The 24890-nt window shown below is 43.5% G+C and overlaps 1 protein-coding gene across 5 annotated transcripts in view; it reads right to left on the bottom strand.

Moving 5' to 3' along the window:
* PIR (pirin) overlaps window positions 1-24890 on the bottom strand; it is a 586627-nt gene that overhangs the window by 59469 nt on the left and 502268 nt on the right. For all 5 annotated transcript variants that reach the window (XM_069204946.1, XM_069204944.1, XM_069204948.1 and 2 more), the window contains one exon: window positions 14-80. In XM_069204946.1, coding sequence (XP_069061047.1) covers window positions 14-80 — 67 coding nt within the window. The remainder of the gene's footprint in view (window positions 1-13; window positions 81-24890) is intronic.

Here is a 24890-nt window from a genome sequence, read left to right as displayed (position 1 = left end):
AAAAACAGTTTACCATGCTGCACAACTGGTTCTCCGATTGGCTCCCCAGCAATCAAGACAAAGTGGCATTTCTCAGGATCCTAAAATTAAGATGGGCAACACAAAAAAAACGAATTAGAAAATACATCCACTGGGCTAAAACAATTAACAGACACATGTAAAACACAAGTATAGGTGTGACTGCCTGAAGCAGTTTCTTTTTTAATACTTAGCTAAAAGAGTAAGGGCCAGATGTAGCAACCCTTTTGCGAGTCGCAAACGGCGAAAATCGCTGTTTGCGACTCGCAAACGTGGGTTTGCAATGCACAAATGCATATTGCGAGTCGTTACCGACTCGCAATATGCATTTGCGACTCGCAAATAGGAAGGGGTGTTCCCTTCCTATTTGCGAGTCGGAGTGGTATGCAACTCCATTTGCGACCGCGTACGCGGTCGCAAATGGAGTCGCAGTTACCATCCACTTGAAGTGGATGGTAACCCACTCGCAAACAGGAAGGGGTCCCCATGGGACCCCTTCCCCTTTGTGAATGGACCCCAAATTATTTTTTCAGGGCAGGGAGTGGTCCAAGGGACCACTCCCTGCCCTGAAAAAAACGAAACAAAAGGTTTCGGATGTTTTTGAAATGCAGCTCGTTTTCCTGTGAGGAAAACGGGCTGCACTTCAAAAAAAAAAAAAACCTTTATTTAAAAGGCAGGTCGCTAACATGGAGGCCTGCTGACGTCAGCAGGCCTCCATGTTAGCGAGTGCCTATACTCGCAATGGGGTCGCAAACTGCGACCCACCTCATAAATATTTATGAGGTGGGTCTTTGCGACCCCATTGCGAGTTGCAGAAGGTGTCTGAGACACCTTTCTGCATGTCAAATTGCGACTTGCAATTTGCGAGTCGCACAGACTCGCAAATTGCAAGTCGCAATTTGATTTTTTCCTACATCTGGCCCTAAATCCATTAAGAGCTTCTGCTAAATCTAAAAATGACAGGTACATCCAAAATCTTCATTTGTAAAAGAAGTTGAATATGGTATATTGAGCTACTTATGATATTAGGCAACACCCTTTTAGGCATCTGGGGCTAGCTGTATGAAAGACTTTTACATTCCCAAACGGTGCGAATCACAAAATTCCACTGTTTGCAAATGCAAAAATGCCTTTCGGAATGTATGAAAGGCATTTACAGTACAATTTCAAGGAATCGCTAAAATAGCGATTCCCTGAAATTGCGACTCCATTTAGGTAATCGCAAATTGTGATTCCCTAAATAGGTAATCGCAAATAGGGAATACCTATTTGCAATTACCAGTGCACATGTAGCATGCATTCCCTAAATGCGAATTTGGCATTTAGGAAATGCAATTACCACGAATAGAAGTTTGTTGGTAAGCATGTGCAATTTTTCAAATGCACTTTTAAAAATGACATGCTTTACATGCCCATAAATATTGTTTTGGGGTGCATCAAAGGGGGCCTTAGGGCCCCAGCACCCTGGGATTTGCATTACCTAATTTGCAAATTCCTAACAGGAATTCGCAAATTCAGAAATACAAAAACATTTGCAGCCTAAGGGCGTACAGGCCCATAGGATGAATGGAGTCCCATTCCCTAATTGCAATTTGCTTATAGCGATTTTAAAGAAATCGCTATTACCGAATCACAATTTTCATACATCCCATTTTGCATTTCATAAATAGCGATTTCTTAAAATTCAGACCAGGAGCTTGATACATATACCGCCAGTTCTTTTACAGAGAGCTCAAGGGTCTTTCATAATCCTGTTCTGCACAGGTGTACAAGACAGCCTTGTACTCGTCATTGAAGAAAACACACTCCCTAAAGTACATATATCTCAGTATATCCACAAGTTCGAACATAAGAACATGGGAGCGTTCGTGATACAAGTCATGCTGTCAGCCCTGCATGCGTTTGCCTGCAGTTTCCAATTAGTGAAAGCTCTGTAGACAGAACTTTCACTTCAAAAACTGGTACATGGCTCCCTCCTACAGCTGTGCGCAGGTGAAGAACGGTTTCATGATACTGATTCTTTCCTTCAAGGAAAACTACGGGTTTGCTTTTCATAAAATAGTAGTCGCATACAAAAAGTGGACCTGATAACACAAAATGAGTACAAACCAGCCATCCTTCAAGTCTAAGTACATCACAAAAGGCTATGGATGAACGGCAATGAAAGAATAGTAGTTTAATTCACTGTAATACTGTGAAACCACAAATAATTTAATGAGTTAAGTAACAAGTAGAATAGTTGAACAGTTAATTCTCAGCATAAGTGGACCTAGTAACAAAAAATTAATACCAACCAGCCATCCTGCAAATTTAAGTACATCACAAAAGGCTATGGACGAATGGCAATGAAAGAAAAGTAGCTTAATTCACTGTCATACGGTGAAACAACAAATAATTTAATGAGTTGAAGAACAAGTAGAATAGTTGAACAGCTAATTCACAGCATAAGCAAGTTGCATGGGTGGCTGGTCCACAATAGTGTAAGTGATTATGAGACATAACCCTGGGTCATTCCTTTGGTGAGTGATTGGTAGATGAGAGAAGAAGAGAAAGACTTCATACCTGAGACGCAGTTTCCCAGCAAGGAACCAGAATTTGTTTGTATTATTTCTTTAGCTTAAGAAAAAATCCAAAAAGCATCTGATATTTTGCTACAGCACGAACATGTTTATCTGTGTCCCAAAAAGGAGTCAGATAGCCTTTGGATTTTTTTGGCTAAAAAAAAATAGATACACTGTCTGGCCCTTTGTTGAGTCACGGACCCTGCTCCTTTGTTCACAATGTTTTTCTTGGACAGAGAAGCACTGTGAAATGAAGAAGCTGTTTGAAACTGAATTGGGAAGAGTAAGGATTGGAAAAGAAGGGGCTAAGAGCAATCCTTATCCCTTACTTTTTCAATCCGTGTTCAGATTTTGTTTGTTGGGGGGGGGGGGGGGGGGGTGCCGGAGGATCCGGGCTGCATCCTGCCTTTTCTCCCTCTGCTGTCCGTACCGGCAACAGAAAAAAACCAGGAGCTTAATCCTTGGATGGACCTCAGAGGGGTTTGGAAACACCTCTCAGGTCCATCCAATATGTGTTTGTTGCAACTAGGTCTGTAACACATATATATTAAGCAGGCAGCCCAAAGGCACAAATCTGGCATCCCTCATTTGGGAGTTTGAATACTCAGAAGGAATTGGGCCCTGGCACACATTATAAGGGCAACCACTGGGTTAAGCGTATACTGGGTTCCTGGTGTATGTTTCATTCTATCACTTCTACTGAGGGACTACTGAATCAATCAGCATTGTTCCCCGCAGCATGCAGTGCTATACTGTACGATGCCTTTGTAGAGACAATTTTTGTAACTTTCCCTTTGGCCTCCAGTGCCCTGCTTTGTGCTACAATGAGTGCAAACTATGCCCAGCAGAGACCTCTGCTACACTGCTGTGGTGAGCAACTGATTTCCAAGAGCAAATTTTATTCACTAACATAAATGCTTCTCAATAATAATGTGCAAAGTCTATGTTTATATAGCACATATACTAGACATGAAGATTTGTAGTAGGCAATCATACTTAAAGGTTATAAGCCTGGAAGAGAAATAAATAGGTGTTGATTTAAATTCGCCTAATTGTTGATGCCACGGTAACTGAAATTATTGCATTAACCTTCAAAGGCCTGTTTTCTCATTTAGTTTGTTGCCTGCACAAGATGTTTTCTTCTCTTTGTTGCAAATGTTGTCATTTTCCAGAAGTCTTCTGTTAGCTAGTGAATAGACAGTTTTGTTGTATTAAACAAATGACCAGGAGGAGAGGAGGCAACAGGGAGAATAAGTCATGAGAAGAAAGGTTTGGACCACAGAATACAAACAATGTAACTTTTCAAGTTTTAATGTCTAAAGACTATTGTACCAGTTTGAGAAAATAGGGAGTTTGCTTATTCCCAGGAGTTACTGAAATTCTATTGGAGGAAGTAGGAGACAAAGGAAAATAATGCTGCAACACAGAATATTGTGTGGTTATATTAGTGCGTGTCCCTAGAGCAGAGCAGAGCAGACCAGATGATAAGGGATCCCAAATTCCTTTTCCGACTCTATGAGAGAACTCATCTTTGAGTTTCTAATACTTCCCTACATGAGAGGATGCTTAGTATATTATATTCCATTGATTTCTGATTGTGAGCTGATAATACTTTCCAGTTTATTATGCAAAGGCTTTATGCCTGCACATTAATTCGCTTATCAGAACTATTAAGTATCTGCACTGACACCTTATTTCCCCCTTACCCAGATATATTTAGATTAGGGAAATCCTTTATGGAGCACGCTTGCTGCATTATAAAATTGACATGTATTATTTTACCTTATATTGAAATATCAACTATTGGACTATGTTCATTTCTAATGCTGATTCTTAAAAAACTAATTCTTACTGAATAAAGTTGAGGAACCTGAAACATTGAAAAATAGAACTCTTTTAACTCTCTCAAAATGTACTTTATTGACTCTACTGCAAGTCATTTATGATAACACATTATTGGACTAATGTGGATAATTGCTTCTTACTTCTCCTTGTCGACTATCAAAGATCAGTGGCTGGGTTATGTGATGATTACACCTGAAGATTAAGGTATAAGAAAACCTTGTCCCCCAGATTCATAGCATGCTACAATAAGTCAGTCAACTGTGTGCTCTACACTTTCTATTTGACAATTCTAATTGGTAATCACTTTGCCCTGCAGCCTGTACTATGCCCTAGCATTGCTGCACAGGAGCAGCCCAGTTCATTTCCTCAACCCTGAATCTTTGCATTTCTTGGCACAGAAGAAACCTTAGGCACTATGTGAAGCCATAGTATATACAATTACTGCAGGCACATATCCTTTATATCTACTAAAAATGTAAGGGAATGAAGAAATAGGGATTTGGAAAGAGGAAGGGAGAGGCTATAAAATGGGAAAAGAAAGAATGAAGGGAAAAAGTAAACAGCAGGATGCTGAAAGATGGTGGAAGGAGATTTAAAAAAACATCACTTGCTACATGCCGGCAGAAGGTGGCCATCATGTGCTATATTTCTGCCATACATATACGGCCCATGTACACCCATATGCATACATTTATATTTTAGCAGAGAGGGAGCAGAGCCATAAAATGACAAAGCTTCTTCAAAACTTGTGGTTCCCCACCTCATTTAGATTTGGGCATTACAGACAGTTTCTGACAGCACTGCCCAAGCTAGCTCTGCATTCAAAATCTGCTGCCCCTCTCCCACCACAACGTATGCACAGCTCTATACATGAAGTACTGACCTTTGTATCCCCAACTGGGTAATCAACAACATCAGATGCTGATCAATCATATCAGGTTAGGGAATTATCCAAAGGAAACACTTGTATCAATGCCCAGATGCACTCCCTGTTCCTACCCCTGCATCTCGCTGAATGTGGATGAGCTGGAAGAACCTTACAAGATAAATCAGTATCTGTTAACAGACTAGACTGTCACTAAATGTTCCAGGGCGTCATCTTGGAGTTGGTACGGGGAGAGAATAGCCAGTATTCCACATCAGTTATCATTAGATGGGCTCTATCAATGGAGATGAAAACATTCATACCTCTCAAATTATAGCTTATGCCTCTGCTAATGCAAAAACAACAAGGTGATGGATGGAATGCTTTAATTATTTTTTGCCACTAGCGATCACTCAGACCGCATCCCAATACATTGTTTTTCGCCCACCATGCCATCTCAGTTTAGACCCAACAATATGCAAATCTGTCTTGATCCTCTTCCTCATGGGAACAGTCCAGCCGAACTGCCAGGTCAAGATCTCCCTGAACTGGAACACAAGCAACCTAGAGCTGGTTTTGCCCTAGTTATAGTTCTTCAGCCAAGTATTGCTTGGTTCCAGTGGCACAGTGAGCCCGAGATCCACGTCTGGCAAAACCTGGTGAACTTAGGGGGGCAAATTCAAAAACAACTCGTGATGGAATGCTTGAATTAATTGCAGCCACTGGTAATGGCTGGGTCCAATCTGAGGTGGCATGGTGAGCAAAAGAACAATGGGTTAGAATGCTACCCCAAGCGATTGCCAGTGGTCAGGCTTAAAACAAAATGTGATGGAAGACTGTTTGCAGTATGTCTCAGCTAGTCATATCATACATGTTAGATTTTTCATCCTTGGCGTGGTCTCCCTTACCTTTTTGCCTCTGTTCCCCAGGTTGTTGATGTGTGCTGGACTCTGATTTTACTGTTTTTGTTACTCTGGGCACTTTACCACTGCTAACCAGTGCTAAAGTGCAAGTACTCCTTTACAAAATGTGTATGTAATTGGCTTATCCATGATTGGCATATTTGATTTATTAGTAAGTCCCCAGTACAGTGCACTAGAAGTGCCCAGGGCCTGTAAATCAAATGCTGCTAGTGGGCCTGCAGCACTGATTGTGCCACCCACATAAGTAACTCTGTTATCATGTCTCAGACCTGCAACTGCAGTGTCTGTGTGTGCAGTTTTAACTGTAAATACGACTTGGCAAGTGTACCCACTTACCAGGCCTAAACCTTCCCTTTTCTTAAATGTCAGACACCCCTAAGGTAGGCCCTAGGTAGCCCCAAGGGCAGGGTGCAGTGTATGGTTAAGGTAGGACATATAGGGGTCATTCTGAGACGGAGGCCGCCCGCCAAAGTCCCGCCGGCAGAATACCGCTGCGCGGTCAAAAGACCGCCGCAGTAATTCTGAGTTTCCCGCTGGGCTGGCGGGCGACCGCCAGAAGGCCGCCCGCCAGCCCAGCGGGAAACCCCCTTCCATGAGGATGCCGGCTCCAAATGGAGCCGGCGGAGTGGAAGGGGTGCGACGGGTGCAGTTGCACCCGTCACGATTTTCAGTGTCTGCTTGGCAGACACTGAAAATCTTGGTGGGGCCCCCAGGGGCCCCACGACACCCGTTACCGCCAGCCAGGTTCTGGCGGTCAAAACCGACAGGACCAGGCTGGCGGTAAGGGGGTCGGAATCCCCATGGCGGCGCTGCTTGCAGCGCCGCCATGGAGGATTCCCTTGGGCAGCGGGAAACCGGCGGGACACCGCCGGTTTCCCGTTTCTGACCACGGCTGTACCGCCGTGGTCAGAATGCCCATGGGAGCACCGCCAGCCTGTTGGCGGTGCTCCCGCGGTCGTTGGCGGTCCATGACCGCCAGGGTCAGAATGACCCCCATAGTAATGTGTTTTATATGTCCTGACAGTGAAATATTGCTAAATTCGTTTTTCACTGTTGCAAGGCCTGTCCCTCTCATAGGTTAACATGGGGGCTACCTTTAAATCTGATTAAAGTGTAGATTCCCTTTGGGAGCAGATGGACATGTGGAGTTTGGGGTCTCAGCTCAGAATTTGACAAATACATCTTTTAGTAAAGTTGATTATAAGATTGTGTGTTTGAAAATGCCACTTTTAGAAAGTGAGCATTTTCTTGCTTATACCATTTCTGTGACTCTGCCTGTTTGTGGATTCCCTGTCTGGGTCAGTTTGACAGTTGGGCTGGTTGCACCTCAGGCTAGACAGTGACACAAAAGGAGCTGGGGTGTAGTCTGCATTTCCTGATGAGCCATCTGTGCTAGGAGGGAGGGGAGGAGGGGTCACTTACACCTGAAAGGGCTGTGCCTGTCCTCACACAATGCAGTCTCCGACCCCCTGGTGACTGTCTGGGGCCTGGCCTGGGCAAGGCAGGATTTTACATTCAAAAGAGACTTTACTTTGAAGTAGGCCTATTTCAAAGGAGAAATTGGGTATAAGAAGGGTACCCTAAACCACAGATTTTAGAACACTTCTGGAAACAAGAGGAACCTCTGCCTGGAGAAGAGCTGAAGAGCTGAGGAAGAAGAGCTGCCCTGCCTGTGACTGTGTGTTGTGGAGCTATCCTGCAGTTGCTGCTTCTGCCAGAGTAAGAGGGCAAAGACTGGACTTTGTGTGCCTTCCATCTTGTGAAGAAATCTCCAAGGCCTTGATTTAGAGCTTGCCTCCTGTTGTTTGAAGTCTCAGGGACAGCAAAGACTTCTATCTGCCAGCACCTGGAGTCTCTGGAGAGACTCATGCTCTGACAGGTGGTGCCCTATCCAGTCCCTGGCCCCTTGAAAGGAAAGCTGGGGGAAATTCAAGGAAATTGACTTCGGGCCAACGCCGCTGCTGAATCCAGTGACGCCGCCTGCAACCGATTCCATGATCTTCGCTGGAATACGATGACCTTCGCAGGCCCGACGCCATTGCAGGCCTGCTGAAGTCCGTGACTCCTTGGAAGTCGCCGCACCACGTCGTGACCGACGCCGCTCGAAGTGCACGGATTCAACGTTTCGCACAGACGCCACGATCCCCGACTTCGAGCATCGGCTTGTTTTCACTCTTCACCAAAGGTACTGTACTTGGGAGTCTACAGGACTCCGTGTCCGGCGCCGCTGGTTTCGGCTTGTTGGGAACGACTCCGTCACGACGCCGTGTTAACACCTCATCGAAGCATTTTGTGTTTCTAAGCGCTATTTTTTTGTTTAATCTTTAAAAATGCATAACTTGACTTGTGTATGGTGGATATTTGTCGTTTTGTTCTTGTTTTGTTTAGATAACTATTTCCTATTTTTCTAAACTTGTGTCATTTCGTAGTGTTTACATTAAGTTACTGTGTGTGTTGGTACAAATACTTTACACCTAGCACTCTGAAGTTAAGCCTACTGCTCTGCCAAGCTACCAAGGAGGTAAGCAGGGGTTAGCTGAGGGTGATTCTCTTTTACCCTGACTAGAGTGAGGGTCCTTGCTTGAACAGGGGGTAACCTGACTGTCAACCAAAGACCCCATTTCTAGCAATACATATAAGTGAATTCATAACAAGGTCACTTCAGGGAATCAGCACTACGTTACCGAGCTATATACTGGGTGCAATATGGAAAGGGGCAGAATCCCTGTATATGAATATCTCCCTGGATCTAGTGTTTACTATCATAGATAGGCTACCATGGTGTAGACACCTCACCACAGACTATTACTCACAAGGGAGTTGCTCTGGGGGCCTGCTTTGCCTCAAACACAGCAAATCTATATGCTGCTGAATCTAAGAAAGATAGTCATCATTCTGAGTAATCCTTACAGACAGAATATTGATACTTGGAAGAGATACACTGATGATGTGCTTGTCATCTGGCATGGGCACGAATATCAAGTCATGGAGTTTGTGCGTTAGATGAATTTGCAAAGTCTAGACCTCAAGTTCACTTCCAATCACAATAGGGACTCTATTAAATATTTGGATCTTTTTATCAAACACAAAGATGAAACACTGAATACTACAATAAGTTAAGTGAATACTACAAAAAGTTAAAAAAAATATGGATACCAACACCCTTCCACGTTATGACAACCATCACCTTTGAGCACTCAGGGACAACCTTCCATATGAGCAGTTTTTAAGATAAAGGACATGTTGCTACTATAAGGATGACTGATTCAAAGAGGCCAAAACACTAAAGAACAAATTATTAGAAAGGGGTTATCCTAGAAGGGTGATCAGTAGAGCCTTGAAGAGAGCATGGTATTACCCCAGGGAATCACTACTGACTCTAAGGCATGGGGGGATGAAAACGGAGATGTGGTAGTGATGTTCAGCACATTTACCCCCATGAGCAACTAACTACAGAAAAGCATTTAAAGACATTAGCACCTGGTGGAGGAAACTTGCAAACAGTCATTTTTGTTTGTAAATGTAACAGAAATGTAAAGGCCCATTTTAGGAGGACACACAGGGAGAGCACCCGCCCCACACCATTCACTTAAGTCACTTTGGAATCTGGCAGAGAGGCTGGGCCTTTAAATATGCAACAACTGCCAGTTATGCCAGTGCACAAGTAAGACTGACGTGTTTGTAACCGGGTCAAAAGACTGCAAACTCAAATTACATTTCTTGTGTTGCAGATGCAGAACAATTAATGTTAATCAGTGTCCTTGAAACCTGGTACTCATAGGCCGAACTACACAAATGAACAAGCAGAGGATTTGCCAACACAGAAGCTGGGTGCGATGCAAAGTGTAGGGAGAACTATTGATTAAACTTTTTTGGGAGAAGAATCACACTACAGAGGAAGTATGATTTCAAGTAACAGAGGTGGCGAAAATGAACAGCCGAGGTGGAGACTTGGCGACCAAACTCAATCAGAGAGAATGAAGATGGATTGATATGCTGCAGAGGACCACTAACAGACTGAATAATGTCTGACCTTCACTGTTTAGCCACATGGAATAGATAGGCTATGTCTTATGAAACATCACATATGCATAATATGGCACTTTGCCTGCAATATTCCCATCGATTGACATTCATGAGACTGGTGCACAACAGGATTTTCCCAACAGACCAGCTGAATAGATCTTTATTGAAATATGATTGAATTTTGTGTATTGTACTATTATTACACCCTTTAAGCGATGTTATCCACCACTGATTAATACATATAGATAGATAGATAGATAGATAGATAGATAGATAGATAGATAGATAGATAGATAGATGGAAAATTGTTCTTATTGTGTGTGTATCTATCTTTTTATCATACAATAGCAATTCAGTAGTCTCGGACACAGTACATTCTGGTTCATTGGTTCATCCATAGTGACAATGGTACACGTATACACATTTTGTTAGAAGTCTTTTCTCTAAATGGCGCCTCATGTCACTTAATGGCAATTTAGTGATCTCAGACATGACAATTCTGCTTCAGACATAGTGGCAACGGTACACACACACACACATATACACACCATGTTAATAGACTAGAACAGTGATGGGCAATGGCGCTATTCATATTCATTACACTGCCCCTTTCCATATTACTCCCGAGATATAACTCAGCAAAATGTAGTGCTGATTCCCCAACGTAACATTGGTATGCATTCACTCGTGTGTGTGATATGAGTAGCATAGGTAAACAAAATTATTTAAGAGGGACACGAGTTATAATTATAATACTGGCCCCGTTTTACTTTCTATGGCTAAAGCACATCTATTGGTAACTGTTTTGGAGTGGTGACTATTGTCTTCCTGTACCAACTCCAAGATGGCGCCTGGGAACCCTATGTAACAATCTACAGTGTTTCCAGACACTTATTTATCTTGCAATCATCTTCCCGCTAGTCCACATTCCGTAAGAGGCAGCGGTAGGAACTGGAAGCGCTTCCGGGCGTAGGGTGTTTTTTGGGTTATTCTGTAACCTGGTAGGATTGCTCTGCATCTTTTCCAAGGTATTAATGAAAGGCCATTCTGTGGTTTCAGGAGATAAAGCTTTGTTGTGTATCACCCAGTTGAAAATAGCACAGTCAGTATATCAAGTGGAAATTTGTTCATGCGTTTTGAGCGGACATTGAACTGGCAATTTTTCTTCCACATGTGTAACACCAAATTAGTGAAGTCCCTTCACCATACCACCTAATACGCACAGATATTGAGCCGTGCTTGGTGATTTCTGACTAGTGCTATATACACCCAATACACTGTACTTTCTGTGACATACAAACTCCAATTTAGCAGGGGAACCTTACTGCATGTACTATGGGTGTGTAATGAATGCATAGATACTAGTGAAACATACACAATATGCAGTACTTTCGGTGACATACACACTTTTATGTAGAATGGGCACCTTGCTCCATGTTGTTACACATGGGTATGTAATGAGTGGATATTGTTCCCTTACACACCTGAGAGGACTTTCTTGGGCATCTGTTTGTACATTTTAGAGGCACATCTTATATTTGCAGCCCCATAAGTGACTGTCCAGTATATGCAACAATTCCCTTTTAGAGTATTTGGTGGTGAGTACTAAATGAGATTTGGGGTAGCTCATACCTAATGAGTAGGATACCTTTTGCCTAAATGGGCCTCTTGTTTTCTATTTTAGGTGATTACTATAGTCATATGGCTTGTAAGGATGAGACCATATAGATATTCAGATTATATATAGCGAATATCCGTGAACTAATAGACTTCTTTGTTGTAAAGGCCAGGTACCGAAAAAAGAGTTGTTGTTTTATCTGTATGTAATCACTTCTTGCACCTTGTTCAAACAATGCGTTGTCTGCACTATTGTTACAAAGAAACGTTTTGTATTTTGCACCGACCTGATGTTATATAAAGAAAATGTGAATACGGACAACTACTTTTTTTTTTTATAAAGAAGGCCCCTCGTTGGTAATAATTATGATTTTAATTTTATTGAGTGTCAGTTCCACATTCTGGGTTTATCTGAATTTCCAATCCAGCCAGTATCAGGAGTCACCCTTCATATTGGGAATCCAACATGTGTATCTAATCCACATGCAGTATTGCTGCTCCCTCATTTCTTCTAAGTACATTTACGCCAATTATAACCTGCAGACTATGTCCCTGTAATAGGACCTGGAAATCTGGATAACCTCAGGAAAGTGGTGTCGAAGCACTCGTTTTGTGAGGGAATTCTTCATCCACTAGGCATAAAGACTTATTATCGTGATATTTCTGTATCTCACAATTACCAATCAATGCAGTATGTGTACTTTCAGGCACATAATTACTGATGCAGTTCCCTGTGCCTCTAAGTACAAGTACCTGAGAATCCAAAGTGCACAAAAACAGTTTTAGTACATATGAGTTTAAGCAAGACCAGTAGATATATTATGGCTACTCAAATTGCAAAAGCACGATTTGTTATATTAACCTAATATAAAACAGCAACAATTATAAACTACCAAAAGAACAAGTTACTTACCTTCGGTAACGCTTTTTCTGGTGGATACACTGACTACCCGTGGATTCCTCACCTTATGAATTCGATCCTTGCGGCAGCATCCGACGGAAAGTCTTCTTCCTAGCTGTCTACGTCGACGTCATAATGGCACAGCTCCGCGTGACTCCGTCTGACGTCAACGTGCCAATAAGAGGTCCTCGTCGGCGTACTAACGTCAGTTTCACCACATTTTTTTGTGCTCTTAAAGCAAATAGGAGTAAACCGACCATGAAAATTGATAAATAATATAGAAAGATATACGCACACAAAAACCTTGACTATTTAAACTATCCATTCTTATTGAGAGTTGAAATACATGAATATACAAAAATATATAAAGAAATATCACTATATACATATAAATATATAAGCGCATTCATATGCATACAAATATATATATATATATATATATATATATATATATATATATATATATATATATATATAAAAATATAAGAATAAATATTAATCTAAATACTGCAAGATAAGTGTAACCAGGCAGGCAACGGGGAGGCGGGAGGGACCGTGAGGAATCCACAGGTAGTCAGTGTATCCACCAGAAAAAGCGTTACCGAAGGTAAGTAACTTGTTCTTCTGATGGATACATCTACCTGTGGATTCCTCACCTTATGAATAGAGGCCCAAGCAGTACCGCACTCGGTGGTGGGTGCCCGACTGATTACACCGAGAAATCTTGAAATACCGAGCGAGCAAAGTGACCGTCCCTCCTCATGTCAGAGTCTAAACAGTAATGTTTTACGAAAGTATGGAGGGACGCCCAAGTTGCCGCTTTACATATATCTATCAATTGAACTCCCCTCGCCAAAGCCGAGGATGCAGTTTTAGCCCTAGTAGAGTGGGCCCTGATACCTTCAGGAGGGACCTTTTTTGCCAAAGAGTAACAGATCTTGATACACAAGATGACCCACCTGGAGAGTGTCCTTTTCTGTACAGCTCTGCCCTTTTGCTGACCAGCATATCCAACAAACAGTTGCTCATCCAAACGAAAGTCTTTAGTTCTTTCGAGATAAAAACTCAGGGCTCTCTTAGGGTCCAACCTATGGAGTCTCTCTTCTTCTTTAGACGGGTGGGGAGGAGGGTAAAAAGCAGGAAGAGTGATATTCTGCCCTAAATGAAAAGGGGTGACAACTTTCGGTAGAAAAGCAGCCCTGGTTTTTAGAACCACTTTATCAAGGAAGAACATAGTGAAAGGGGGCTTAACGGAAAGTGCCTGAAGCTCTCCAATTCTCCTGGCAGAAGTAATTGCGATCAAGAAAACAGTCTTGAAGGCTAAATATCTCAATGGACATGAATGCATGGGCTCGAAAGGCGAACCCATTAAGAATGTTAAAACAAGATTTAAGTCCCACTGAGGCATGTGAAAAGGAGTAGAAGGAAAGCTATTCACCAAACCCTTAAGGAACCTATGTACAATGGGAGACTTGAACAAAGACGGCTGATCCGGAAGGCAGAGAAACGCCGACAGAGCTGCCAAACAACCGTAGCTATAGCACAGCCTTTCGTCGCCAAACTGAGAACAAACAAAAGTACATCTGAAAGATGGGCCTTTAAAGGATCTTTTCGGTTCTCTCCACACCACAGCACAAATTTTGCCCACCTTCCGGCATAAATAGATTTAGTGGAGTGTCGCCTGGACGATAGTATAACATCCACTACATCCGGTGGGAGAAAAAAGAACTCAGGTTGCCCGTTCAATCTCCAGGCATGAAGGTGCAGGCTCTGGAGGTGGGGGTGTAAAACCTGTCCCTGTGATTGAGAGAGGAGAACTGCCCTGAGCGGGAGACGGAGCGGAGGGCACTGAGAGAGTTGAAGTAGGTCTGTATACCATACCCTTCTCGGCCACTCCGGTGCCACCAATATGATTTGGGCCCGGTCCTGACGAACCTTCCTCAAAACCCGAGGAATCAAGGGTATGGGGGGAAACGCGTAAAGCAACTGGCCGCTCCAGGACATCTGAAACGCGTCCCCCAACGCCCCTTGCATCGGAAACTGGAGGCTGCCGAATAACAGGCAATGCGTGTTCGCCCGAGTGGCAAATAAATCCACCTGAGGAGTACCCCACATCTCGAAGATGTGGAGGACTAGATCCGGATGGAGACGCCACTCGTGATCTAATGAGAAGTGACGGCTGAGAACATCCGCACGTACATTCAACACTCCGGCCAAATGATTTGCCATCAAGCAAATCTGATGGTCCTGAGCCCAGGACCAGAGTCGTAGGGCTTCTCGGCAAAGCAGATACGACCCCACTCCTCCCTGCTTGTTTATATACCACATCGCGGTAGTGTTGTCCGTCAGGATCTGAACTGACTGACCGCGAAGGGAAGGGAGGAAGGCCTTGAGCGCCAAACGTACAGCCCGCAATTCCAACAGATTGATATGCAACATCTGCTCCGCTGGAGACCAACGACCCTTGACCTCCAGGTCCCCCAGATGAGCTCCCCACCCTAGAGTGGAGGCATCCGATATCACTGTGGCCACTGGAGGGGGCAGTGAAAACGGTTTTCCTTGGGAAAGGTTGCCGTCCTCTGCCCACCACAGGAGATCCGCTACAGCGTCCCTGGAGATCTTTATTGAATCCCTGAGATTCCCCTTGTGCTGGAACCACTGTCTGCGGAGGCACCACTGAAGAGCCCTCATATGCCAGTGAGCATGAGTGACCAACAGAATGCAAGAAGCAAACAGACCTAGCAGGCGTAAGACTTTGAGGACTGGAACTGCCGCTCCACTTTGAAACAAAGGAATCAGCGCCTGAATGTCCCGTACCCGCTGAGGCGGGGGGTAGGCCCGAAACCTTTTCGTGTCCAATACTGCCCCTATGAACAGGAGGCGTTGAGTGGGCTCCAGGTGAGATTTGGGTACGTTCACAGAAAAGCCCAGATCGAACGACAACTGTTTTGTCATTCGCAGATGAGACAACACAATCTCTGGAGACTTGGCTTTGATCAACCAATCGTCCAGGTAGGGAAAAACCGCTACCTCCCTCTTTCTGAGATGTGCTGCAACAACTGCCATCACCTTTGTGAAGACCCGGGGTGCTGAAGTAAGACCAAACTGAAGGACCGCAAACTGGTAATGTTGTGATCCTTCCACAAAACGGAGATACTTCCTGTGCGACTTGATTATGGGAACATGAAAGTACGCGTCCTGTAAGTCGACAGACACCATCCAGTCTCCTTCGTTCAACGCCAATAGCACCTGCGCTAGGGTCAGCATTTTACATTTTTCCTGCTTGAGGAACAAATTCAAAATCCTCAAGTCTAGGATCGGCCTTAGACGACCGTCCACTTTGGGAATCAGGAAATATCTTAAATAACACCCCTGACCCCTTTCCTGCAATGGTACCAACTCTATAGCCCCTTTGCCAACATGGCTACAACCTCCTGTTGCAACAACAGAAGATGGTCTTCTGAACAAAAGGAGGGACGGGGAGGGAAGGGAGGAGGAAACTCCTGAAAGGGGAGAGCATAGCCCTTTTCCACAATTCCTAGCACCCACGAGTCTGTAGTAATTGACCTCCATTGCTGTAGAAAAAGACTCAATCTTCCCCCTACAGGAGAAGTATGACTGATAAAGTGGGGAAAACTAGGGCTGCTTCTGCTGTTGTCCACCAGAGGAGGATGAAGAAGAAGAGAGCTGCTGGGCTGGACCTCTAGCCCTACCCCTACCTCGCCCTCTGAAAGCACGATAGGGCGGGTTGGCAGGTTGTTGGGCATAAGATTGAGACCTACGAAAGGCAGAACCTCTAGCAAACCCTCGAAACCTACGAAAAGGTCTGTACAATGTAGCAGAAGGGGTCTGCAAACCCAGGGACTTAGCTGTAGCCCGACAGTCCTTAAACCGTTCAAGGGCAGAGTCTGCCTTGTCCCCAAACAGCTTTTCCCCTTTCAAATGGAAGGTCCATTAAAGTGGATTGTACATCTGACGAGAATCCCGAAGATCTTAGCCAGGCATGCCTTCTCGTAGCCACCGATGTTCCCATGGCCCTGGCAATAGAATCCGTGGTATCCAAGCCAGATTGAATAATCTGCTGTGCAGCAGCTTGCGCATCCTAGAAAAGGGACCCAAAAGATTTTTGCACTTTCTGTGGCAGATCTTTTGCCATCTCCTTAGCAGAGTCCATTAGGGCATGGATGTATCTGCCTAGCACACAGGTGGAATTGGTAGCTTTTAGGGCCATGCTGCAAGAGGAGAAAATTTTCTTCGAGGATTGCTCCATCCTTTTGGATTCTCTGTCTGTCGGAACACCAGGGAATGTACCGGGGGCAGACTTTGCAGAACATGATGCCTGAACCACCAAACTCTCCGGAGTCGGTTGACGAGATAGAAAAACCGGATCTCCTGGAGCACTTCTATGCATTCTCGCCACTGCCCTGTTCACAGCAGGAGATGTAACCGGCTTTTTCCATAGGTCTATAATCAGCTCAGTCAAAGCCTCATTAAAAGGCAACAAAGGGTCACCACTGGAGGAAGATGGATGAAGAACCTCTGTGAGCAGGTTAGTCTTAACTTCTGCCATGGACAAAGGAAAATCCAGGTAATCAGCTGCCTTCCTCACCACAGCATGGAAGGAGGCGGCCTCCTCAGTAAACTCCCCCGGAGAAGCAATGTCCCACTCCGGGGAAGTATCCAAACCACTTGCAGTGGCAAGTCCCTGGAAATCATCAGAGGGCTCTATCTCACCTTCCTCAAGCCTTCTGTATTCCTCTTCCTCCAGAAGCCTCAACGCCTTCTTTTGAGATCTTAAAAGCGTCTCCAGAGCTGGCGTCGACAAGGACTCCATCAATGCCGTTGATCTCAGACCCCGAACCGGTTCAGGAAGGCTCCCAGATGGCTCGAAGTCGGCAGATGACCTCCTCGAAGCCGAATGAACAGAAGGAGATGGAGCCGCTCTGGATGAGGCCATCAATGACGCCGGATGGCGCGGAGAAGGAGTCGGATAAGAATCCGACGGATCCACAGTCCCAGGCGAAGGACTCCTGCCAGGGGAAACCCCCGGCGCCGGACCACCAGGCTCTGTAGGGCAGAAGGGCATGAATGGAGCAGCCCTGTACGACGCCGGCGAGCCCAAATTGAATGCAAATGGCCCCGTGGGACCCGCCGGTGCACCAGCAGGGGCCATAAATTGAAAAACAGCATACATTGCATTCAAAAATGCGTCCGGATCCGTCCCTGGAGTCGGGAAAGCCGGGTACTGCTGTGTAGATGTCTGGGGAACATCAGGATCCCTCAGCGCCGGCGAAAAGCGAGGACTACCTTGAGGGACCTCATAGACTGAAGGCACCGGTGACAACCCCGGACTCTCTGGCTGAGGCGTGACCATAGGACTCATCTCCCACGTCTTCTGGCGCCGTGACGAACGAGATCTCGACCTCGAACGACTCCTTGATCGGCTCCGCTCCGAACGGCGCCGAGAGTCATGACGGCGCCGAGAGTCATGATGACGCCGCTTCTTATGTTTTTTGGGAGAAGCATGGGAAGAAACCTTCTTGTGTTCCTTCTTCTTTGCCTTGGCCAAGAAGAGCTTCGCTTCGCATTCCTTCAGAGTTTTCGGATTCATGCTCTGGCACGAAGAACAACCTTCCACATCATGTTCGGAGCTTAAACACCAAATACAGTCCGAATGGGGGTCGGTCACTGACATCCGATCCCTGCATTCCCTACACGGCTTAAACCCGGACTTCTTCGGAGGTGACATTGTAACTTCAAGAGATCGCTACAGTTACCAACGGGCCAGGAAGAAACAAACGTTGGCGTCGAAGCACGGAAAAAGGAAAAACTGACGTTAGTATGCTGACGAGGACCTCTTATTGGCACGTTGACGTCAGACGGAGTCACGCGTAGCCGTGCCATTATGACGTCCTCGTCGACGTAGACAGCTAGGAAGAAGACTTTCCGTCGGATGCTGGCGCAAGGATCGAATTCATAAGGTGAGGAATCCACAGGTAGTTGTATCCATCAGAAAATGCCAATGGCAAAAATATTGAATTCCGTTCGAGACAAGTGACAACATTAAGATAACCAAACATGATGAATAAACAGTATGTCGTGAATCAATCTTATCTACTCTAACATTCCTTTCGTTAGACTGGGACTAAAATACATCATTTTAATTATTTAAATATCATAAATGATATTACATATTAGGGCGTCAAAGCAAAACAGATTAGGAGAAGTATGATGATTCAACTGAAAACATGCATTGTTCATTTTTGCTGAGCTCCAGTTTCAAAATTGCAATAGCTGATGTTTGCCTACCCTTTCCAATCATTGAAATAGATTACAATTATTAAAACCACAAGAACATTCAAACTAAAACTGTCTCCTGTTTAAAGTTCAGGAAGTTGCGGTGGATAACACTAACAGTAGAAAAGGCTATTGGTCCTGCATTCTCCACGAGATGGAAAAAATTCGAGTATCACAAAGAAAATCAGACTTTTAGCTGGTGTTTACACTCCCCTCTCCCTGAATACACCAGAAGCGAATCACCAGACAGCACACATAAAACACAATATTGCGCACACAGCCATCACGTTGCACACTGTATTCGGGGGCTACATTCAGCTAACCGGAGAAAACCGACCAAAACTCAAGTTTGAGCATTCATGTAGCCTATTTAATAAATAATCTCCAAAACCGGGTAGTTTTTTTCCCAATATGGTTCAATAAATATGTGAGCATTCTACATCTACCTGACGTGCAATATTTTATACAAAATCAGATCACATTAGCACTAGTGCACTATTAACGCACTGATGATGACATAGGTAAATCAAATGCTTCTTTTAATCCTTCTGGCGGTGCCCAGGGACCAAACAGGGGGAGCGAGAGGTTGCCTAAGCTTACGAACCTGAACCCCCAGCCCACTACACCATCCCTCTGGCGTGACTCGGGTTCCTTCCTCAATCACCCTGGACAAGATTCTGCTACAGTGGAAAGCAAGCCAAGTACATCTACCTTGAGTGTGGAGATAGACATTTGGCTCTGCAAATGAAGATCCTCTAATGGGAAGCTCCCCAAAATAGCAGTGTTATTTGTTTAGTCTTCGGTGGAGAAGGGATTGCTTATTAATGTATTTGCTTCTGGAGACCAGCAAATTAGAACCATTAAAATGTAATTAAAAAATAGACGTTGCATGTGTTGTAGACAGGTCCAACTTGTACTGTTAAATATGAAATCACGTTTATGTTCTACAAGCATCCACCTTTCAATCCTTCAATCCCGTTCAAGCTGAAGCTAACAAGAATTTCAACACGTGAACAAACACTGTAACTAAAAATAGTAAAGACATATAATCATAAAAAACGTACTCAACGCCAAAGTTGTATGGCAAGTACTACTGAGTCTATAATGATTGCATGTAAGTTGACTGCCTGAGCTGTTCAAGGTGAGAAGGCAGTCAACATTACATTGGCCCGACAGCCACTGCCATGGTCAAGCGGAAGAACTAAAATATCCACTGCAGCGCTCTGCCATTGTTTCAAAGAATTGCTAATACAGGACTGCCGTGTCTTTTTGAGCAGTTCACAATGAATGTCCTCATTGGTTTGCTAAGGACATTGGTCAGAAAGTATGCTATGAATTTAGGAAGGGGGGGCCTGCCAACACAATAACCAGACCCTGGGTAAGTCTCAATACAAGCCTCAATGAAACCCTGCTCAAGTCCTGGAAACTCTGATACAGCTAGCAGGCAATTCCATAGAGAAATTAGTGTTAAGTTCAAATAGTATCAACAATGTGAACGTCAGGACGATAGCACAATAAAATTCCCAAACCACTTATGGAAAAACAAACAAAAGATTAGTGCTCAAAGAGACACCAAAATCTTCTAAATCAGATAAGCAAAACTAGAGCTACACTGTTTTAAAGGTAGTAGGCATAGGGCACATTAAAAAGTAAAGCACCAGGAAAAATATGTTTATAGCTGATTGGGACTGGCGTAGATTAATTCTTAGTTCTGTCCTTCATGTCACATAAGTCATCTACATGTGACAGCTTATGCCTTATGGTAATCAAGGTACTAATGATTTGAAAGTAGAAGATGCACTGACAAGTCATTTTAAATGTGCATTAGTTTAAACTGTAGAGTTCAACATAAATTATATTTACATTAAATCAAATGACAGAAGGATTAGACTGTTACTATGAAGTAATATACGGCCAGATGTACAAAGCCTGTTTGCATTCCTTAACGGTCCAGCATCGGTATTTTGGGCCGTTAAGAAATGCAAACTGGGCTTTTCTAATGTACTAAGCCCTTTAAGGAATCACAAATAGGGATTTCCTAGTTGCATTTCCTATCCTGATGTACCATACATTTCCAAAATGTGATATGGCCATTTTGGAGATGCAATTTCCACTGACTTAAAGTCAGTGGTAACCATGGGCAATTTTTAAAAAAGCACCCCAATGTGCTTTTTTTAAATTTGCAATAGAGCACACACATGCCCTTTAGGCATATGTGTGCTTTACAGTTGCACCCCTATTTTTGGGGTGCACCAAGAGGGACCTTTTTCTCATTGCCATCCTGGTTTTGCATTTCCTAAATAGCAAATAGAAATTGCTATTTAGGAAACGCAAAACTGGCCCATTGACTAAAATGCAATGGGATTTCTTATTACCGATTTCCTAATGGAAATACGTTGTAGGAATCAGCATTAGGAAATTGGTATCTTTGTACATATCGATTATTTTCCCCATCTCCCACTGTTTGTTAACGTTACGCTTGCGAGGTTTGATCTAATCTCAAAAGGTACTCAGCCCACTGAAAGGGTTTTCTTCTTTAATGCCGCTGCTAAAATAGCTCTTTAATTCCATATGTGTGAAAACAGACCAAACTTTTCCTGGGTTTTTCCCTGTTAAGGGGCAAATTTGCCAGAACCCTGTGTACTCCTTGGATGTCTTTCGCAATATCAATATCTATTTCTCCAAGCAGGCCTTCTCAATCTATTAATTGAACCACTAAACCTTACAAATCATCCCCTTCCAGCCCCTCAGGAACTCTAAAAAACCTGAGATTATTTCTCCTTTGATTATTCTCCAGCACGTCCATCTTATCCATATCCTCCTCTGCTCTTCCTCTCAGTTTTTGAATCTGTTCCTTATTTTCTTCCATTTTGCATTTCGTAAATAGCAATTTCTATTTAAGAAATGCATAATTGCATTTTCATACATCTGGCCTATTGACTCTATGTATTGAAACAAAATTGACTTTCTAATGATTAATGATTTAAATATGCATGCAAAAATAGAGAAATGTACTTCTGTGTTACAATGAATGAAATATATCAACAGAGTTATTTCCATATAAAGTGCTAACATCTAAATGCTAATGAAGAATTATTAATATAGAAATTATAGTTCACATATTAAAATGAATTATATTTGAGGTATTAATCTGCTGTGTTAATTTGTTGCATTAGCCTAAGTGAGGCCTGCTGGGCCTGAATTTCGTGGCTGTGAAGAAATTACTGATTCCATTTCTTAACATGAACCTTTATTTCAGACCTCTTTATCACGAGAAGACTAGCTTTGGTAATGAACCCCTACTGTTTTAGACATGAAGAGAAGTGCAACAATGTTGTTGAATGCAGAACATCCAGAACAGTGGACTGACATTACATAAAAATTTTAAAACTCGTGTGGAGCTACATAAATTCAAGATGTTCCCATGACAGACCTGGGAAGAATTATCAATGTTGCAGTTTGGAGTTGTGTGATCAATTTCTACTGGACGATGCCCCTTCAACGTGATGTGGACTGTCACCTTTGGCAAATCAAGATTCCGTATGAACTTTGATATGTCAATGACCAGTTGGACTTTGGTTAGATCACAAGATGCTTTCCAGATTCCCCCAGATCGAGATCTGAGAGAGACCCCTGCAGAAGAAGAACCCTGCATTCTTAGCCCCTTGGAGCAGTATCTTCCTGTCTACCTTTGCACCTTGAAATGCTTTATTGAGACTTAGAGATCTCTTCCTATCTCCTACAGAAGACTCTAGATCGAACTTCTGACATGCTGATGCTTTCCCTTTTCATCTACCTTTTGCCCACCTTAGTTAGTAGATTGGGGCCAAGATTACCTTTTTCCAAAGACTTTTAGCCCTTTTTTTTTGTTACCTTTTGCCCAGTTGGGTTCCACCCCACACATGTGTTTCATTGATTTGGAAAGTAGTAGGGTTTCCCTGTGCCCAGCTAAATTATGACTGACTCTGCTAAATTGAAATTGACTTGATGATTGTTAAACCTGAGCAATGCTTGTTAACTGTATCTCAGAAAATGTTGTTAATGTTTTGTACTCTTGTTATTGAATGCTTAGTTTTATTAATGTTAGTTTGCCTGAAATTATTTTGTCGCCTTGGGCAACCTTTGGTGATCCTGTATCTTTATAATTTTGTCTTGAAAGTTGTCTACATGACTTTGAGCTTGAATTTGTAATAAATCCCTTAACTTTATCCCTGACTGGAGTTTTCCTTCCATGGCCACATTGGTCATGTTGTGTAATTTAATTTATTTGTGTTGAAAATGTTGTTAGTGGTTCTACCATACCCTATGCCCCAGTTAACCTCTAAAGGGCACTGATTTCTGCGAAAGATGAAAATGCTCCAGCAGGACGTAGGCCTTATTTGAAGCTGACTGCGAGGGAAAGGAGGCTGGATGCACCAAGTAAGTCTCTGCACTCAAAGTGTTTACTTTTTCACTTAGTCTCAGAAATTAAGTCAAAAGCTCTGAGCAGGAACAAGCTGGATTTCATAGCAATTTCAGTTGCATTGTCACTGAGATGGTTTTGTTAAAGTGTACTGGGAAATTAGACTTCCTTACTTGTTTGGTTTTCAAAATCCTCCAGCAGGGCAAGCGTAGGAGCTGTAAGGGAGCAGGGCTCCAAGAGGACCCTCTTAATACATTTTCTGAAGAGCAAAAGGCTCCGAGTGTGAAAAACCTAGTTTTCTTGCCCACCTTGAGTCTGACTTCAGTGGGTAAGCCTCAGCACCTTGTCCTGGTCCTACAGACTGGAATGTTTTTAAGCCCCACTTACGTCTAACTACTGGGAAAGTTCCTTCTGGTCACTCATGGAGCTCCTATGTCCTCAGGGCAGGATTCTATGTACAAGGTCTTTCTCCTGCCTTTGCTCCTGCAGGGTCCAGTTTCTGTGGTTAGCTGGAACCTCTTGGTGTGCTTCTGCTTTTTGTGTCCACTGAGCAGGTAAATAGGAGGTCAGACACCTGATTCTGAGAGATCAGTTCTATCCCTGGGTGCAAAGCAGAGGTCAAGATTCAAGAACCATGAGTCTTCGTTCTTCCACTGTGTAGTCTTTATAGGTTCATTGTTGTTCTGCAAAGATAGGAATGAGGTGCCAGTCCTATCCTGTGCACTAGCTAGTGATTGGAAAACTTTCCCTTATCAGTCCTGGCTACTTTCTTGCCTTATGCCCACCTCATTTTGCAGTACTTCCTCTTTACTTAAGGTTAAAAATCCTCAGAAGCCCTAAATTCAAGATGGTTGGACCATCTGAAAGAACTCCAGACAGGTCCCTAGGCACTCCTCTATTTGCATTAGCTCACCTCTGATTTGTCAGGGTCAGAACTTCTTCTCCAACTTGGTAGGGTGGTCTAGAAGGGTTCTGGGAACAAGATGGTCCAGATCCTGTCAGTCCCATTTGGGTTCAGGAAGTCAAAAGAAGAAGTGTTAAGGTTCTCATATGTTCTGCCAGTTGTCCTCCACCACTCCCAGAAGGCTAATAGTTATTGAAAATACCTCTACCTTTGTGGGTCCAGAGGCCAAGCCACTGTCTCCTGTGGAGAGCAATGCCATTAACTCCAGCCAAAAATGTATACTGAGCACTTCAGGGGTGATAAGTGGCAGAACTCGTTTTAAGCCAGTTTTAGTTCTGGATTGTTTTACAAGGTTATCCTTCCACTAATATTATTTTAAAAAAACTATTTTACCATGAAACTAAGGGGAACATCATTTTAAATGATTTTTCCAGGATTTATCCAAGTAATGTAATAACATAAATATTTTAATCACATCCAGATCTATCTTATGGAATACACAGTGGAACCTACACAGTGTAAACAGCTTTT

Source organism: Pleurodeles waltl, chromosome 8 (genome assembly GCF_031143425.1).
Source record: "Pleurodeles waltl isolate 20211129_DDA chromosome 8, aPleWal1.hap1.20221129, whole genome shotgun sequence".
Classification (NCBI taxonomy): domain Eukaryota; kingdom Metazoa; phylum Chordata; class Amphibia; order Caudata; family Salamandridae; genus Pleurodeles; species Pleurodeles waltl.
The sequence above is the reverse complement of the archived record's forward strand: the minus strand, read 5'-3'. Positions and strand labels throughout refer to the sequence as shown.